Raw genomic sequence first — 19,072 nt, 5'->3', positions numbered from 1 at the left:
CAAAATATATGTTCCCAAACCACAAAAACTGTCCAGTTGTGTGAATGATTCTACAATGTTTTTAGGGTGCAAAACATTTTAAAAATCTGTTTTTATGAGAGATGTGGCCACTTTCGTTTGTTTCCCACTGCTTCAATTGAAGGGAGCTGCGATACTCTGTTGTGGTAAAACCACTCGTGGTTGTTATGAGAATGACAACATACTGGCTAATGCTGGCTTCAACTTGGCGTTCCATACAAATCCTTTCATTACAAAATGATCCTGGTTTTTGGTCACTTTCTCATTATAAAAAGTGCAATGGTGAGATTGCTTTATTATGTGTGCCTGCTTTGGCCACATAGGCTACAGAAAAATCGCCATGCATGCAATCTAATTTATTTAGTCAGGGAAATCCACGTTTTTTGACCCTGGTCCTCGAGTACCCCCAACAGTACACATTTTCATTGTAACCCTGGACAAGCACATCGGATACCACTTCTCAAATAATCATCAAGCCCTCAATGAGTTAAATGAGGTGTGTTTGTACAGGGCTACAACGACAATGTGTTCTGTTTGGGGTGCTGGAGGACCAGGGTTTGTGTACTGTTGGGGGTACTGGAGGACCAGGGTTGGTGTATTGTTGGGGGTACTGGAGGACCAGGGTTGGGCTGTTGGGGGTACTGGAGGGCCAGGGTTTGTGTACTGTTGGGGGTACTGGAGGGCCAGGGTTTGTGTACTGTTGGGGGTACTAGAGGACCAGGGTTTGTGTACTGTTGGGGTACTGGAGGACCATGGTTTGTGTACTGTTGGGGGTACTGGAGGACCAAGGTTGGTGTACTGTTGGGGGTACTGGAGGACCAGGGTTGGTGTATTGTTGGGGGTACTGGAGGACCAGGGTTGGGCTGTTGGGGGTACTGGAGGGCCAGGGTTTGTGTACTGTTGGGGGTACTAGAGGACCAGGGTTTGTGTACTGTTGGGGGTACTGGAGGACCAGGGTTTGTGTACTGTTGGGGGTACTGGATGACCAGGGTTGGTGTACTGTTGGGGTACTGGAGGACCAGGGTTTGTGTACTGTTGGGGGTACTGGAGGACCAAGGTTGGTGTACATTTGGGGGTACTGGAGGACTAGGGTTGGTGTATTGTTGGGGGTACTGGAGGACCAGGGTTGGGCTGTTGGGGGTACTGGAGGGCCAGGGTTTGTGTACTGTTGGGGGTACTAGAGGACCAGGGTTTGTGTACTGTTGGGGGTACTGGAGGGCCAGGGTTTGTGTACTGTTGGGGGTACTAGAGGACCAGGGTTTGTGTACTGTTGGGGTACTGGAGGACCAGGGTTTGTGTACTGTTGGGGGTACTGGAGGGCCAGGGTTTGTGTACTGTTGGGGGTACTAGAGGACCAGGGTTTGTGTACTGTTGGGGTACTGGAGGACCATGGTTTGTGTACTGTTGGGGGTACTGGAGGACCAAGGTTGGTGTACTGTTGGGGGTACTGGAGGACCAGGGTTGGTGTATTGTTGGGGGTACTGGAGGACCAGGGTTGGGCTGTTGGGGGTACTGGAGGGCCAGGGTTTGTGTACTGTTGGGGGTACTAGAGGACCAGGGTTTGTGTACTGTTGGGGGTACTGGAGGACCAGGGTTTGTGTACTGTTGGGGGTACTGGATGACCAGGGTTGGTGTACTGTTGGGGTACTGGAGGACCAGGGTTTGTGTACTGTTGGGGGTACTGGAGGACCAAGGTTGGTGTACATTTGGGGGTACTGGAGGACTAGGGTTGGTGTATTGTTGGGGGTACTGGAGGACCAGGGTTGGGCTGTTGGGGGTACTGGAGGGCCAGGGTTTGTGTACTGTTGGGGGTACTAGAGGACCAGGGTTTGTGTACTGTTGGGGGTACTGGAGGGCCAGGGTTTGTGTACTGTTGGGGGTACTAGAGGACCAGGGTTTGTGTACTGTTGGGGTACTGGAGGACCAGGGTTTGTGTACTGTTGGGGGTACTGGAGGGCCAGGGTTTGTGTACTGTTGGGGGTACTAGAGGACCAGGGTTTGTGTACTGTTGGGGTACTGGAGGACCATGGTTTGTGTACTGTTGGGGGTACTGGAGGACCAAGGTTGGTGTACTGTTGGGGGTACTGGAGGACCAGGGTTGGTGTATTGTTGGGGGTACTGGAGGACCAGGGTTGGGCTGTTGGGGGTACTGGAGGGCCAGGGTTTGTGTACTGTTGGGGGTACTAGAGGACCAGGGTTTGTGTACTGTTGGGGGTACTGGAGGACCAGGGTTTGTGTACTGTTGGGGGTACTGGATGACCAGGGTTGGTGTACTGTTGGGGTACTGGAGGACCAGGGTTTGTGTACTGTTGGGGGTACTGGAGGACCAAGGTTGGTGTACATTTGGGGGTACTGGAGGACTAGGGTTGGTGTATTGTTGGGGGTACTGGAGGACCAGGGTTGGGCTGTTGGGGGTACTGGAGGGCCAGGGTTTGTGTACTGTTGGGGGTACTAGAGGACCAGGGTTTGTGTACTGTTGGGGGTACTGGAGGGCCAGGGTTTGTGTACTGTTGGGGGTACTAGAGGACCAGGGTTTGTGTACTGTTGGGGTACTGGAGGACCAGGGTTTGTGTACTGTTGGGGGTACTGGAGGGCCAGGGTTTGTGTACTGTTGGGGGTACTAGAGGACCAGGGTTTGTGTACTGTTGGGGTACTGGAGGACCATGGTTTGTGTACTGTTGGGGGTACTGGAGGACCAAGGTTGGTGTACTGTTGGGGGTACTGGAGGACCAGGGTTGGTGTATTGTTGGGGGTACTGGAGGACCAGGGTTGGGCTGTTGGGGGTACTGGAGGGCCAGGGTTTGTGTACTGTTGGGGGTACTAGAGGACCAGGGTTTGTGTACTGTTGGGGGTACTGGAGGACCAGGGTTGGGCTGTTGGGGGTACTGGAGGGCCAGGGTTTGTGTACTGTTGGGGGTACTAGAGGACCAGGGTTTGTGTACTGTTGGGGGTACTGGAGGGCCAGGGTTTGTGTACTGTTGGGGGTACTAGAGGACCAGGGTTTGTGTACTGTTGGGGTACTGGAGGACCAGGGTTTGTGTACTGTTGGGGGTACTGGAGGGCCAGGGTTTGTGTACTGTTGGGGGTACTAGAGGACCAGGGTTTGTGTACTGTTGGGGTACTGGAGGACCATGGTTTGTGTACTGCTTGGGGTACTGGAGGACCAGGGTTGGGCTGTTGGGGGTACTGGAGGACCAGGGTTGGGCTGTTATGGGTACTGGAGGACCAGGGTTTGTGTACTGTTAGGGGTACTGGAGGACCAGGTTTTGTTTACTGTTGGGGGTACTGGAGGACCAAGGTTGGTGTACTGTTGGGGTACTGGAGGACCAGGGTTTGTGTACTGTTGGGGGTACTGGAGGACCAGGGTTTGTGTACTGTTGGGGGTACTGGAGGACCAGGGTTTGTGTACTGTTGGGGGTACTGGAGGACCAGGGTTTATGTACTGTTGGGGGTACTGGAGGACCAGGGTTTGTGTACTGTTGGGGTACTGAAGGACCAGGGTTTGTGTATTGTTGGGGGTACTGGAGGACCAGGGTTGGGCTGTTGGGGGTACTGGAGGGCCAGGGTTTGTGTACTGTTGGGGGTACTAGAGGACCAGGGTTTGTGTACTGTTGGGGGTACTGGATGACCAGGGTTGGTGTACTGTTGGGGTACTGGAGGACCAGGGTTTGTGTACTGTTGGGGGTACTGGAGGACCAAGGTTGGTGTACTGTTGGGGGTACTGGAGGACTAGGGTTGGTGTATTGTTGGGGGTACTGGAGGACCAGGGTTGGGCTGTTGGGGGTACTGGAGGGCCAGGGTTTGTGTACTGTTGGGGGTACTAGAGGACCAGGGTTTGTGTACTGCTTGGGGTACTGGAGGACCAGGGTTGGGCTGTTGGGGGTACTGGAGGACCAGGGTTGGGCTGTTATGGGTACTGGAGGACCAGGGTTTGTGTACTGTTAGGGGTACTGGAGGACCAGGTTTTGTTTACTGTTGGGGGTACTGGAGGACCAAGGTTGGTGTACTGTTGGGGGTACTGGAGGGCCAGGGTTTGTGTACTGTTGGGGGTACTGGAGGACCAGGGTTTATGTACTGTGTGGGGTACTGGAGGACCAGGGTTTGTGTACTGTTGGGGTACTAGAGGACCAGGGTTTGTGTACTGTTGGGGTACTGGAGGACCATGGTTTGTGTACTGCTTGGGGTACTGGAGGACCAGGGTTGGGCTGTTGGGGGTACTGGAGGACCAGGGTTGGGCTGTTATGGGTACTGGAGGACCAGGGTTTGTGTACTGTTAGGGGTACTGGAGGACCAGGTTTTGTTTACTGTTGGGGGTACTGGAGGACCAAGGTTGGTGTACTGTTGGGGTACTGGAGGACCAGGGTTTGTGTACTGTTGGGGGTACTGGAGGACCAGGGTTTGTGTACTGTTGGGGGTACTGGAGGACCAGGGTTTGTGTACTGTTGGGGGTACTGGAGGACCAGGGTTTATGTACTGTTGGGGGTACTGGAGGACCAGGGTTTGTGTACTGTTGGGGTACTGAAGGACCAGGGTTTGTGTATTGTTGGGGGTACTGGAGGACCAGGGTTGGGCTGTTGGGGGTACTGGAGGGCCAGGGTTTGTGTACTGTTGGGGGTACTAGAGGACCAGGGTTTGTGTACTGTTGGGGGTACTGGATGACCAGGGTTGGTGTACTGTTGGGGTACTGGAGGGCCAGGGTTTGTGTACTGTTGGGGGTACTAGAGGACCAGGGTTTGTGTACTGTTGGGGTACTGGAGGACCAGGGTTTGTGTACTGTTGGGGGTACTGGAGGGCCAGGGTTTGTGTACTGTTGGGGGTACTAGAGGACCAGGGTTTGTGTACTGTTGGGGTACTGGAGGACCATGGTTTGTGTACTGCTTGGGGTACTGGAGGACCAGGGTTGGGCTGTTGGGGGTACTGGAGGACCAGGGTTGGGCTGTTATGGGTACTGGAGGACCAGGGTTTGTGTACTGTTAGGGGTACTGGAGGACCAGGTTTTGTTTACTGTTGGGGGTACTGGAGGACCAAGGTTGGTGTACTGTTGGGGTACTGGAGGACCAGGGTTTGTGTACTGTTGGGGGTACTGGAGGACCAGGGTTTGTGTACTGTTGGGGGTACTGGAGGACCAGGGTTTGTGTACTGTTGGGGGTACTGGAGGACCAGGGTTTATGTACTGTTGGGGGTACTGGAGGACCAGGGTTTGTGTACTGTTGGGGTACTGAAGGACCAGGGTTTGTGTATTGTTGGGGGTACTGGAGGACCAGGGTTGGGCTGTTGGGGGTACTGGAGGGCCAGGGTTTGTGTACTGTTGGGGGTACTAGAGGACCAGGGTTTGTGTACTGTTGGGGGTACTGGATGACCAGGGTTGGTGTACTGTTGGGGTACTGGAGGACCAGGGTTTGTGTACTGTTGGGGGTACTGGAGGACCAAGGTTGGTGTACTGTTGGGGGTACTGGAGGACTAGGGTTGGTGTATTGTTGGGGGTACTGGAGGACCAGGGTTGGGCTGTTGGGGGTACTGGAGGGCCAGGGTTTGTGTACTGTTGGGGGTACTAGAGGACCAGGGTTTGTGTACTGCTTGGGGTACTGGAGGACCAGGGTTGGGCTGTTGGGGGTACTGGAGGACCAGGGTTGGGCTGTTATGGGTACTGGAGGACCAGGGTTTGTGTACTGTTAGGGGTACTGGAGGACCAGGTTTTGTTTACTGTTGGGGGTACTGGAGGACCAAGGTTGGTGTACTGTTGGGGTACTGGAGGACCAGGGTTTGTGTACTGTTGGGGGTACTGGAGGACCAGGGTTTGTGTACTGTTGGGGGTACTGGAGGACCAGGGTTTGTGTACTGTTGGGGGTACTGGAGGACCAGGGTTTATGTACTGTTGGGGGTACTGGAGGACCAGGGTTTGTGTACTGTTGGGGTACTGAAGGACCAGGGTTTGTGTATTGTTGGGGGTACTGGAGGACCAGGGTTGGGCTGTTGGGGGTACTGGAGGGCCAGGGTTTGTGTACTGTTGGGGGTACTAGAGGACCAGGGTTTGTGTACTGTTGGGGGTACTGGATGACCAGGGTTGGTGTACTGTTGGGGTACTGGAGGACCAGGGTTTGTGTACTGTTGGGGGTACTGGAGGACCAAGGTTGGTGTACTGTTGGGGGTACTGGAGGACTAGGGTTGGTGTATTGTTGGGGGTACTGGAGGACCAGGGTTGGGCTGTTGGGGGTACTGGAGGGCCAGGGTTTGTGTACTGTTGGGGGTACTAGAGGACCAGGGTTTGTGTACTGTTGGGGGTACTGGAGGGCCAGGGTTTGTGTACTGTTGGGGGTACTAGAGGACCAGGGTTTGTGTACTGTTGGGGTACTGGAGGACCAGGGTTTGTGTACTGTTGGGGGTACTGGAGGGCCAGGGTTTGTGTACTTTTGGGGGTACTAGAGGACCAGGGTTTGTGTACTGTTGGGGTACTGGAGGACCATGGTTTGTGTACTGTTGGGGGTACTGGAGGACCAAGGTTGGTGTACTGTTGGGGGTACTGGAGGACCAGGGTTGGTGTATTGTTGGGGGTACTGGAGGACCAGGGTTGGGCTGTTGGGGGTACTGGAGGGCCAGGGTTTGTGTACTGTTGGGGGTACTAGAGGACCAGGGTTTGTGTACTGTTGGGGGTACTGGAGGACCAGGGTTGGGCTGTTGGGGGTACTGGAGGGCCAGGGTTTGTGTACTGTTGGGGGTACTAGAGGACCAGGGTTTGTGTACTGTTGGGGGTACTGGAGGGCCAGGGTTTGTGTACTGTTGGGGGTACTAGAGGACCAGGGTTTGTGTACTGTTGGGGTACTGGAGGACCAGGGTTTGTGTACTGTTGGGGGTACTGGAGGGCCAGGGTTTGTGTACTGTTGGGGGTACTAGAGGACCAGGGTTTGTGTACTGTTGGGGTACTGGAGGACCATGGTTTGTGTACTGCTTGGGGTACTGGAGGACCAGGGTTGGGCTGTTGGGGGTACTGGAGGACCAGGGTTGGGCTGTTATGGGTACTGGAGGACCAGGGTTTGTGTACTGTTAGGGGTACTGGAGGACCAGGTTTTGTTTACTGTTGGGGGTACTGGAGGACCAAGGTTGGTGTACTGTTGGGGTACTGGAGGACCAGGGTTTGTGTACTGTTGGGGGTACTGGAGGACCAGGGTTTGTGTACTGTTGGGGGTACTGGAGGACCAGGGTTTGTGTACTGTTGGGGGTACTGGAGGACCAGGGTTTATGTACTGTTGGGGGTACTGGAGGACCAGGGTTTGTGTACTGTTGGGGTACTGAAGGACCAGGGTTTGTGTACTGTTGAGGGTACTGGAGGACCAAGGTTGGTGTATTGTTGGGGGTACTGGAGGACCAGGGTTTGTGTACTGTTGGGGTGTGGAGGACCAGGGTTTGTGTACTGTTGGGGGTACTGGAGGACCATGGTTGGTGTACTGTTGGGGGTACTGGAGGACCAGGGTTGGTGTATTGTTGGGGGTACTGGAGGACCAGGGTTGGGCTGTTGGGGGTACTGGCGGACCATGGTTTGTGTAATGTTGGGGGACTGGAGGACCAGGGTTTGTGTACTGTTGGGGGTACTGGAGGACCATGGTTTGTGTACTGCTTGGGGTACTGGAGGACCAGGGTTGGACTGTTGGGGTACTGGAGGACCAGGGTTGGGCTGTTGGGGGTACTGGAGGACCAGGGTTGGTGTACTGTTGGGGTACTGGAGGACCAGGGTTTGTGTACTGCTGGGGGTACTGGAGGACCAGGGTTGGTGTATTGTTGGGGGTACTGGAGGACCAGGATTTGTGTACTGTTGGGGGTACTGGAGGACCATGGTTTGTGTACTGTTGGGGGTACTGGAGGACCAGGGTTTATGTACTCTTGGGGGTACTGGAGGACCAGGGTTTATGTACTCTTGGGGGTACTGGAGGACCAGGGTTTGTGTACTGTTGGGGGTACTGGAGGACCAGGGTTTGTGTACTGTTGGGGGTACTGGAGGACCATGGTTTGTGTACTGCTTGGGGTACTGGAGGACCAGGGTTGGGCTGTTTGGGGTACTGGAGTACCAGGGTTGGGCTGTTGGGGGTACTGGAGGACTAGGGTTTGTGTACTGTTGGGGGTACTGGAGGACCATGGTTGGGCTGTTGGGGGTACTAGAGGACCAGGGTTGGGCTGTTGGGGGTACTGGAAGACCAAGTTTGGGCTGTTGGGGGTACTGGAGGACCAGGGTTGGGCTGTTGGGGGTACTGGAGGACCAGGGTTTGTGTACTGTTGGGGAACTGGAGGACCAGGGTTTGTGTACTGTTGGGGGTACTGGAGGACCAGGGTTGGTGTACTGTTGGGGGTACTGGAGGACCAGGGTTGGTGTACTGTTGGGGGTACTGGAGGACCAAGGTTGGTGTACTGTTGGGGGTACTAGAGGACCAAGGTTGGTGTACTGTTGGGGGTACTGGAGGACCAGGGTTTGTGTACTGCTTGGGGTACTGGAGGACCAGGGTTTGTGTACTGTTGGGGGTACTGGAGGACCAAGGTTGGTGTACTGTTGGGGGTACTGGAGGACCAAGGTTGGTGTACTGTTGGGGGTACTGGAGGACCAGGGTTGGTGTACTGTTGGGGTACTGGAGGACCAGGGTTGGTGTACTGTTGGGGGTGCAGGAGGACCAGGGTTGGGCTGTTGGGGGTACTGGAGGACCATGGTTTGTGTACTGTTGGGGATACTGGAGGACCAGGGTTTGTGTACTGCTTGGGGTACTGGAGGACCAGGGTTTGTGTACTGTTGGGGGTACTGGAGGACCATGGTTTGTGTACTGCTTGGGGTACTGGAGGACCAGGTTTGGGCTGTTTGGGGTACTGGAGGACCAGGGTTGGGCTGTTGGGGGTACTGGAGGACCAGAGTTGGGCTGTTGGGGGTACTGGAGGCCCAGGGTTGGGCTGTTGGGGGTACAGGAGGACCAGGTTTTGTGTACTGTTGGGGTACTGGAGGACCAGGGTTTGTGTACTGTTGGGGGTACTGGAGGACCATGGTTTGTGTACTGCTTGGGGTACTGGAGGACCAGGGTTGGGCTGTTGGGGGTACTGGAGGACCAAGGTTGGTGTACTGTTGGGGGTACTGTGGGACCAAGGTTGGTGTACTGTTGGGGGTACTGGAGGACCAGGGTTGGTGTACTGTTGGGGTACTGGAGGACCAAGGTTGGTGTACTGTTGGGGGTACTGGAGGACCAGGGTTGGTGTACTGTTGGGGGTACTGGAGGACCAAGGTTGGTGTACTGTTGGGGGTACTAGAGGACCAAGGTTGGTGTACTGTTGGGGGTACTGGAGGACCAGGGTTTGTGTACTGCTTGGGGTACTGGAGGACCAGGGTTTGTGTACTGTTGGGGGTACTGGAGGACCAAGGTTGGTGTACTGTTGGGGGTACTGGAGGACCAAGGTTGGTGTACTGTTGGGGGTACTGGAGGACCAGGGTTGGTGTACTGTTGGGGTACTGGAGGACCAGGGTTGGTGTACTGTTGGGGGTGCAGGAGGACCAGGGTTGGGCTGTTGGGGGTACTGGAGGACCATGGTTTGTGTACTGTTGGGGATACTGGAGGACCAGGGTTTGTGTACTGCTTGGGGTACTGGAGGACCAGGGTTTGTGTACTGTTGGGGGTACTGGAGGACCATGGTTTGTGTACTGCTTGGGGTACTGGAGGACCAGGGTTGGGCTGTTGGGGGTACTGGAGGGCCAGGGTTTGTGTACTGTTGGGGGTACTAGAGGACCAGGGTTTGTGTACTGTTGGGGGTACTGGAGGGCCAGGGTTTGTGTACTGTTGGGGGTACTAGAGGACCAGGGTTTGTGTACTGCTTGGGGTACTGGAGGACCAGGGTTGGGCTGTTGGGGGTACTGGAGGACCAGGGTTGGGCTGTTATGGGTACTGGAGGACCAGGGTTTGTGTACTGTTAGGGGTACTGGAGGACCAGGTTTTGTTTACTGTTGGGGGTACTGGAGGACCAAGGTTGGTGTACTGTTGGGGTACTGGAGGACCAGGGTTTGTGTACTGTTGGGGGTACTGGAGGACCAGGGTTTGTGTACTGTTGGGGGTACTGGAGGACCAGGGTTTGTGTACTGTTGGGGGTACTGGAGGACCAGGGTTTATGTACTGTTGGGGGTACTGGAGGACCAGGGTTTGTGTACTGTTGGGGTACTGAAGGACCAGGGTTTGTGTATTGTTGGGGGTACTGGAGGACCAGGGTTGGGCTGTTGGGGGTACTGGAGGGCCAGGGTTTGTGTACTGTTGGGGGTACTGGAGGACCAAGGTTGGTGTACTGTTGGGGGTACTGGAGGACCAAGGTTGGTGTACTGTTGGGGGTACTGGAGGACCAGGGTTGGTGTACTGTTGGGGTACTGGAGGACCAGGGTTGGTGTACTGTTGGGGGTACTGGAGGACCATGGTTTGTGTACTGCTTGGGGTACTGGAGGACCAGGTTTGGGCTGTTTGGGGTACTGGAGGACCAGGGTTGGGCTGTTGGGGGTACTGGAGGACCAGAGTTGGGCTGTTGGGGGTACTGGAGGCCCAGGGTTGGGCTGTTGGGGGTACAGGAGGACCAGGTTTTGTGTACTGTTGGGGTACTGGAGGACCAGGGTTTGTGTACTGTTGGGGGTACTGGAGGACCATGGTTTGTGTACTGCTTGGGGTACTGGAGGACCAGGGTTGGGCTGTTGGGGGTACTGGAGGACCAAGGTTGGTGTACTGTTGGGGGTACTGTGGGACCAAGGTTGGTGTACTGTTGGGGGTACTGGAGGACCAGGGTTGGTGTACTGTTGGGGTACTGGAGGACCAAGGTTGGTGTACTGTTGGGGGTACTGGAGGACCAGGGTTGGTGTACTGTTGGGGGTACTGGAGGACCAAGGTTGGTGTACTGTTGGGGGTACTAGAGGACCAAGGTTGGTGTACTGTTGGGGGTACTGGAGGACCAGGGTTTGTGTACTGCTTGGGGTACTGGAGGACCAGGGTTTGTGTACTGTTGGGGGTACTGGAGGACCAAGGTTGGTGTACTGTTGGGGGTACTGGAGGACCAAGGTTGGTGTACTGTTGGGGGTACTGGAGGACCAGGGTTGGTGTACTGTTGGGGTACTGGAGGACCAGGGTTGGTGTACTGTTGGGGGTGCAGGAGGACCAGGGTTGGGCTGTTGGGGGTACTGGAGGACCATGGTTTGTGTACTGTTGGGGATACTGGAGGACCAGGGTTTGTGTACTGCTTGGGGTACTGGAGGACCAGGGTTTGTGTACTGTTGGGGGTACTGGAGGACCATGGTTTGTGTACTGCTTGGGGTACTGGAGGACCAGGTTTGGGCTGTTTGGGGTACTGGAGGACCAGGGTTGGGCTGTTGGGGGTACTGGAGGACCAGAGTTGGGCTGTTGGGGGTACTGGAGGCCCAGGGTTGGGCTGTTGGGGGTACAGGAGGACCAGGTTTTGTGTACTGTTGGGGTACTGGAGGACCAGGGTTTGTGTACTGTTGGGGGTACTGGAGGACCAAGGTTGGTGTACTGTTGGGGGTACTGGAGGACCAAGGTTGGTGTACTGTTGGGGGTACTGGAGGACCAGGGTTGGTGTACTGTTGGGGTACTGGAGGACCAGGGTTGGTGTACTGTTGGGGGTGCTGGAGGACCAGGGTTGGGCTGTTGGGGGTACTGGAGGACCATGGTTTGTGTACTGTTGGGGGTAATGGAGGACCAGGGTTTGTGTACTGCTTGGGGTACTGGAGGACCAGGGTTTGTGTACTGTTGGGGGTACTGGAGGACCATGGTTTGTGTACTGCTTGGGGTACTGGAGGACCAGGGTTGTGCTGTTGGGGGTACTGGAGGACCAAGGTTGGTGTACTGTTGGGGGTACTGTGGGACCAAGGTTGGTGTACTGTTGGGGGTACTGGAGGACCAGGGTTGGTGTACTGTTGGGGTACTGGAGGACCAAGGTTGGTGTACTGTTGGGGGTACTGGAGGACCAGGGTTGGTGTACTGTTGGGGGTACTGGAGGACCAAGGTTGGTGTACTGTTGGGGGTACTAGAGGACCAAGGTTGGTGTACTGTTGGGGGTACTGGAGGACCAGGGTTTGTGTACTGCTTGGGGTACTGGAGGACCAGGGTTTGTGTACTGTTGGGGGTACTGGAGGACCAAGGTTGGTGTACTGTTGGGGGTACTGGAGGACCAAGGTTGGTGTACTGTTGGGGGTACTGGAGGACCAGGGTTGGTGTACTGTTGGGGTACTGGAGGACCAGGGTTGGTGTACTGTTGGGGGTGCAGGAGGACCAGGGTTGGGCTGTTGGGGGTACTGGAGGACCATGGTTTGTGTACTGTTGGGGATACTGGAGGACCAGGGTTTGTGTACTGCTTGGGGTACTGGAGGACCAGGGTTTGTGTACTGTTGGGGGTACTGGAGGACCATGGTTTGTGTACTGCTTGGGGTACTGGAGGACCAGGTTTGGGCTGTTTGGGGTACTGGAGGACCAGGGTTGGGCTGTTGGGGGTACTGGAGGACCAGAGTTGGGCTGTTGGGGGTACTGGAGGCCCAGGGTTGGGCTGTTGGGGGTACAGGAGGACCAGGTTTTGTGTACTGTTGGGGTACTGGAGGACCAGGGTTTGTGTACTGTTGGGGGTACTGGAGGACCAAGGTTGGTGTACTGTTGGGGGTACTGGAGGACCAAGGTTGGTGTACTGTTGGGGGTACTGGAGGACCAGGGTTGGTGTACTGTTGGGGTACTGGAGGACCAGGGTTGGTGTACTGTTGGGGGTGCTGGAGGACCAGGGTTGGGCTGTTGGGGGTACTGGAGGACCAAGGTTGGTGTACTGTTGGGGGTACTGTGGGACCAAGGTTGGTGTACTGTTGGGGGTACTGGAGGACCAGGGTTGGTGTACTGTTGGGGTACTGGAGGACCAGGGTTGGTGTACTGTTGGGGGTACTGGAGGACCAGGGTTTGTGTACTTGTCACGAGTATTTTCAATCCCAATTGATAACTAAACAATGATTTAATCTTTGACCAATCCCCGAGGTTTGTAAGACCCTGGATTTAATAATAATTAGGCAAAGAGCATCAGCTTCTGCAAAATGTACGTTAGCTTTATTCAGTGAACGTTCTAAATTCAAAAATACAAACACAGACATTTTATAACTCTCACCCCCAACTACTCAACCAAACCTTATTGGATTTTAGTCTAATTATTCTAACACATTTTACATATAATAATTACGTTTCAGGGTGGAAGTCGTTACTTTAAACATATAAATTCCCGTATCAGTACTGTTGGGGATACTGGAGGACCAGGGTTTGTGTACTGTTGGGGGTACTGGAGGACCAGGGTTTGTGTACTGTTGGGGGTACTGGAGGACCAGGGTTTTTGTACTGTTTTGGGTACTGGAGGACCAGGGTTGGTAGCAGGTAATGGGGCAAGGACTTCTACTGCTTTCTTTATGGTCTCCCTCTCTCACTTCTCTTTCCTGGTCCCCTTGAATGGAGTTGATGTTAATGCACCAAGGGCAGGACCCAGACTTCTCCTGCTCCTACTTCTGTATGTATCCCCTCTCTCTCTCTCCCCTAGTAGTGTGACTCAACCTTCTATAGTCTCTCTGTCCTTCTCTCTCCATATATCTTTCTCCATCTCTTCTTGTGGCGTGTCCCAGGGGTGTCAGCCAGAGTTAGGTATCAGACAGACTACCTACAATATCCACCAGCTAGTCAAATAATGCATACAGGATCAAGTAATCATTGAGTGAAAGCTGATACTTGTATGAGTATGCACACTGGCTGCATGGCTAAGCAGTGTAAAATGTGGCTTGCTCCTGTGGAGCAGTTTGTCTATAATGCTCCTCTACTGTAAATACATTGTTGAAACCCTTTCTCAAACATTAGAGAAAACCAACAGTATGAATCAGAGTGTAGGTCTAACCTTTATGCACCTCAAAGTAACACTGCCGGTCTGTCTGTCTGTCTCTGGTTGCAGTGAAAGGCCAGTCCTGCTTTCTTTTACACACACACTTTTGGGTATTTAAGCATCGTAGCAGCTCACCGGGGCCACAGCCACACATCACTTTGTGTCAGTTCTGCTGTATCTGAGCTTTTGATTTTAGATTTTATTCTGATGTCTGTCTCTTTGGTCTCAGTAATAAGCAGGCTTGTCACATGTCATCAACAGCAGGTCAGCTCTGGGGACGGGGGAGCAAGGGGGCCACACACACCCCTCCGTCTGTCTTTCTGTCAATCGTTCAGAGCACTGTGGAGGGGTGCAGAAGCACAGGGTGGGACCCTTAACCCAGACAGAAGAGGGCTCTCCCTGGCCCCTAACTGTGCTGACTGGGCTCTCTCTCTCTCTCTATTTGTCTCTGTATCTGTCTTTTTTCTCTCTCTCTCTCTCTCTCTCTCTCTTAGTTTGTCTTTCTCTCTTTCTCTCTCTGTTTGTCTTTGTCTCTCTTTCTCTTTCTCTATCTCTCTCTCTCTCTCTCTCTCTCTCTTTCTCTCTGTTTGTCTCCATCGCTGTTTGTCTCGGTTTCTCTCTCTCTCAATTCAATTCAAAGGTTTATTGGCATGGGAAACGTGTTCACATTGCAAATGAAATAATAAACAAAAGTGAGAAGACACTAAACAACATCAACAAAAAACTATATGAATTGAACTGCAAATATTTTACTCAAAAAGGTTTCAAATAGATAAAGACATTTCAAGTGTTATATTATCAGCTATGCAAAGTGTTTTAGCAATGTGCAAATACACTGAGCAAAAATATAAACACAACATGTAAAGTGTTGGTCCCATGTTTCATGAACTGAAATAAAAGATCCCAGAAATGTTTCCTATGCACAAATTTGTTTACGTCCCTGTTAGTGACCATTTCTCCTTTGCCAAGATAATCCATTCACCTGGCAGGTGTGGCATATCAAGAATCTGATTAAACAGCATGATCATTACACAGGTGCACCTTGCGCTAGGGACTATACAAGTCCATTAGAGTGTCTAGTTTGAGAAACAGACACCTCACAAGTCACAAGTCCTCATCTGTTCCTCAAACTAGACACTTTAATGTACTTGTCCTCTTGCTCAGTTGTGCACCGGGGCCTCCCACTCCTCTTTCTATTCTGGTTAGAGCCAGTTTGCGCTGTTCTGTGAAGGGAGTAGTACACAGCGTTGTACGAGATCTTAAGTTTCTTGGCAATTTCTCACATGGAATAGCCTTCATTTCTCAGAACAAGAATAGACTGACGTGTTTCAGAAGAAAGTCCTTTGTTTCTGGCCATTTTGAGCCTGTAATCGAACCCACAAATGTTGATGCTCCAGATACTCAACTAGTCTAAAGAAGGCCAGAACTATTGCTTCTTTAATCAGAACAACAGTTTTCAGCTGTGCTAATATAATTGCAAAAAAAATAAAAAAATAATCGCTTAGCCTTTTAAAATGATGAACTTGGATTAGCTAACACAACGTGCCATTTGAACACAGGAGTGATGGTTGCTGATAATGTGCCCATGTAGATATTACATAAAAAGTCATCAGTTTCCAGCTACAATAGTCATTTACAACATTAACAATGTCTACACTGTATTTCTGATCAATTTGATGTTATTTTAATGGACCAAATTTTTAGCTTTTCCTTCAAAAACAAGGACATTTCTAAGTGACCCCAAACTTTTGAACGATAGTGTATGTATCAAATCAAATCAAATGTTATTTGTCACATACACATGGTTAGCAGATGTTAATGTGAGTGTAGCGAAATGCTTGTGCTTCTAGTTCCGACAGTGCAGTAATAACCAACAAGTAATCTAACCTAACAATTTCACAACAACTACCTTATACACACAAGTGTAAAGGGATGAACAATATGTACAAAAATATATATGAATGAGTGATGGTACAGAACGGCATAGGCAAGATGCAGTAGATCGTATCGAGTTCAGTATATACATATGAGATGAGTAATGTAGGGTATGTAAACATTATATTAAGTGGCATTGTTTAAAGTGGCTAGTGATACATTTTTAAATACATTTTTCTATTATTAAAGTGGCTGGAGTTGAGTGGATAGGCATCTCAATGTTAGTGGTGGCTGTTTAACAGTATGTATGCATATATGTATGTACTGTATGAATGTACTGTATGTATGTATGCATGTATGTACTGTATGTATGTACTGTATGTATGTGTATATATATATATATATATATATGTATGTACTGTATGAATGTACTGTATGTTTGTATATATGCATGCATGTACTGTATGTATGTACTGTATGAATGTACTGTATGTATATATATATGCATGTATGTACTGTATGTATGTATATATGTATGTACTGTATGTATGTACTGTATGCACTGTATGTATGTATATATGTATGTACTGTATGTGTGTATATATGTGTGTGTATATATGTAAGTACTGTATGTATGTATGTATGTATGTATGTATATATGTACTGTAAGGTATGTATGTATTGTATGTATGTATGTATGTGTATATATATGTATGTACTGTATGTATGTACTGTATGTATGTATGTATGTATGTATGTATGTATGTATGTATGTATGTATGTATGTATGTATGTACTGTATGTACTGTATGTATGTATATATGTATGTACTGTATGTGTGTATATATGTAAGTTATGTATGTGTGTATATATGTAAGTTATGTATGTATGTATGTATGTATGTATGTATGTATGTATGTATGTATGTATGTATGTATATATGTACTGTAAGGTATGTATGTATTGTATGTATGTATGTATGTGTATATATATGTATGTACTGTATGTATGTACTGTATGTATGTATGTATGTATGTATGTATGTATGTATGTATGTATGTACTGTATGTACTGTTTGTATGTCTGTCCCTCTTTCTACATTCTGATTCATACTGTTTGCTTTGTTGAAGGATTGACATAAGCTCTCTCGGCCCCTCCCTCATCCTCTCCCTCTGTCTTCTCCTACTGTCTCTCTGTCTACGATTCAAAATATCTCCCCCCTCTCTCTCTCTTTTCCCCGCTCTCTCTCTCTCTTTTCCTCGCTCTCTCTCTCGCTCTCTCTCTATGCTAGGGTTTGATCCTGCACCAGCTGCAGCGTTACAGCCTGGCAGAGAAGATCCTTCGGGACGCGGTGCAGGTGAACTCCACAGCCCACGATGTGTGGAGCAGCCTGGGGGAGGTGCTGCAGGCTCAGGGCCATGGTGGCGCGACTACAGAGTGTTTCCTCACCTCCCTGGAGCTAGAGGCCTCCAGCCCCATTTTGCCCTTCACCATCATACCACGACAACTCTGACCTGGGAGGGAGAAGGACACATACGCACACACACATACACGTGTACGCATGCACACACCTACACATATACGTATAAACACACACACACTGTATATACACTAGCCAGACACTGACCTACCTTGGATATATGCCCCACAAAACAAACACACGATACATTCCAGTGTCCCTTCTAGCATTCCACTTAGAATTCATGCCCAATACATTGCGTCTTTCTGAGTAGTATGCTGGTGTGGATTTAAAAACACACACATACTGTACATATATCCATCAGCCACACACAAATATAAATATATATACACTCCTCACCCACCCACACCGACTGACCAAGCCGCTCTACCCCCCCAGGGCGAGGGTGCCAACAACCTTCCTCTTACCTACCACCTCCTGCTTCAGGCCTCTCTGCTGTCAGAACCAGCACCACCACAACCCTATGATGCCTTGCACTCAGCTCTTTCACCCCATATGATCAGACAACCACCCCTCTTCTCTTGAACCCAGTCATATGCCGAGCTAGATGAGCTGGAGAGAGGGAGGGACTGCCCAATGGACACACCCAACTGACAGAACAGAGCTCTCTATCTGGTCCAATAATGTACAATAACTGTTGATGCCATGCCAACACCACTGTGCTGTCCCCTCCCCCTAGTCTCTGCTGTGACCACCGTATCGTATCCCACAATCCCTTGCTATTCTTGACTGTGACTCCTGCACTCCTGCCTTTATCATATCTACATGGTGGAAATCAGATCTACGCTCAAGGCTGCAGTACTATTTTTCCCATGATCCTAACAATGAAGTCAGCTGTAGTAACCCAAGCATTTCTAGCCTCTGCCAGGCAGTTACTGGCGACTTTGTCCACCGTGTGTTGTGTTGCGAGAACAGAAGTGAATGGATGTCAGGGTAGAGAGAGAGAGTTGGCCGTGCAGGTGGGTCACTCACTGGTCTCTCTCTTTTCTCTGGCTGTTGATTGGTGGGAGAGGAGAGGGACAGAGCAGAGGTGTTTTTCAGACAGACAGAGTTGCAGAGGTTTGCATTGCAGATGACATAGACAATGTTGTGCTGAGCAGTGGACAATGGCTGGCCACCGTGGTGCTTGCCATCACCAGACCCCCCACCCTGTCCTAGCTTTCAACTCCAATGTGTCTGTGCACATTTGTGTATACAGTTGAAGTCAGACGTTTACATACACCTTAGCAAATACATTTAAACTCAGTTTTTCACAATTCCTGACATTTAATCCTAGTTAAAATTCCCTGTATTATTTAGTCAGGATCACCACTTTATTTTAAGAATGTGAAATGTCAGAATAATAGTAGAGAGAATGATTTATTTCAGCTTTTATTTCTTTCATCACATGCCCAGTGGGTCAGAAGTTTACATACACTCAATTAGCATTTGGTAGCATTGTCTTTAAATGTTTAACTTGGGTCAAACATTTAGGGTAACCTTCCACAATAAGTTGGCTGAATTTTGGCCCATTCCTCCTGACAGAGCTGGTTTGTAGGCCTCCTTGCTCGCACACGCTTTTTCAATTCTTCCCACAAATGTTCTATGGAATTGAGGTCAGGACTTTGTGATGGCCACTCCAATACCTTGTCTTTAAGCCATTTTGCCACAACTTTGGAAGTATGCTTGGGGTCATTGTCCATTTGGAAGACCCATTTGCGACCAAGCTTTAACTTCCTGACTGATGTCTTGAGATGTGGCTTCAATATATCCACATTATTTTCCTTCCCCATGATGCCATCTATTTTGTGAAGTGCACCA

The 19,072-nt window shown here is 51.0% G+C and overlaps 1 protein-coding gene across 1 annotated transcript in view; it reads left to right on the top strand.

Moving 5' to 3' along the window:
• Positions 1–18,571, top strand: part of LOC110505731 (tetratricopeptide repeat protein 7B-like) — a 122,312-nt gene extending 103,741 nt beyond the window's left edge. The window contains 1 exon segment of the mRNA XM_036962931.1: positions 17,084–18,571. Within this exon segment, the coding sequence (XP_036818826.1) occupies positions 17,084–17,305 (222 nt within the window). The 3' untranslated portion in view covers positions 17,306–18,571.
• Positions 18,572–19,072: the final 501 nt, after the last annotated feature.

This window comes from Oncorhynchus mykiss, chromosome 25 (genome assembly GCF_013265735.2).
Source record: "Oncorhynchus mykiss isolate Arlee chromosome 25, USDA_OmykA_1.1, whole genome shotgun sequence".
Taxonomy (NCBI): domain Eukaryota; kingdom Metazoa; phylum Chordata; class Actinopteri; order Salmoniformes; family Salmonidae; genus Oncorhynchus; species Oncorhynchus mykiss.
This window is presented reverse-complemented; position numbering and strand designations above follow the sequence as displayed.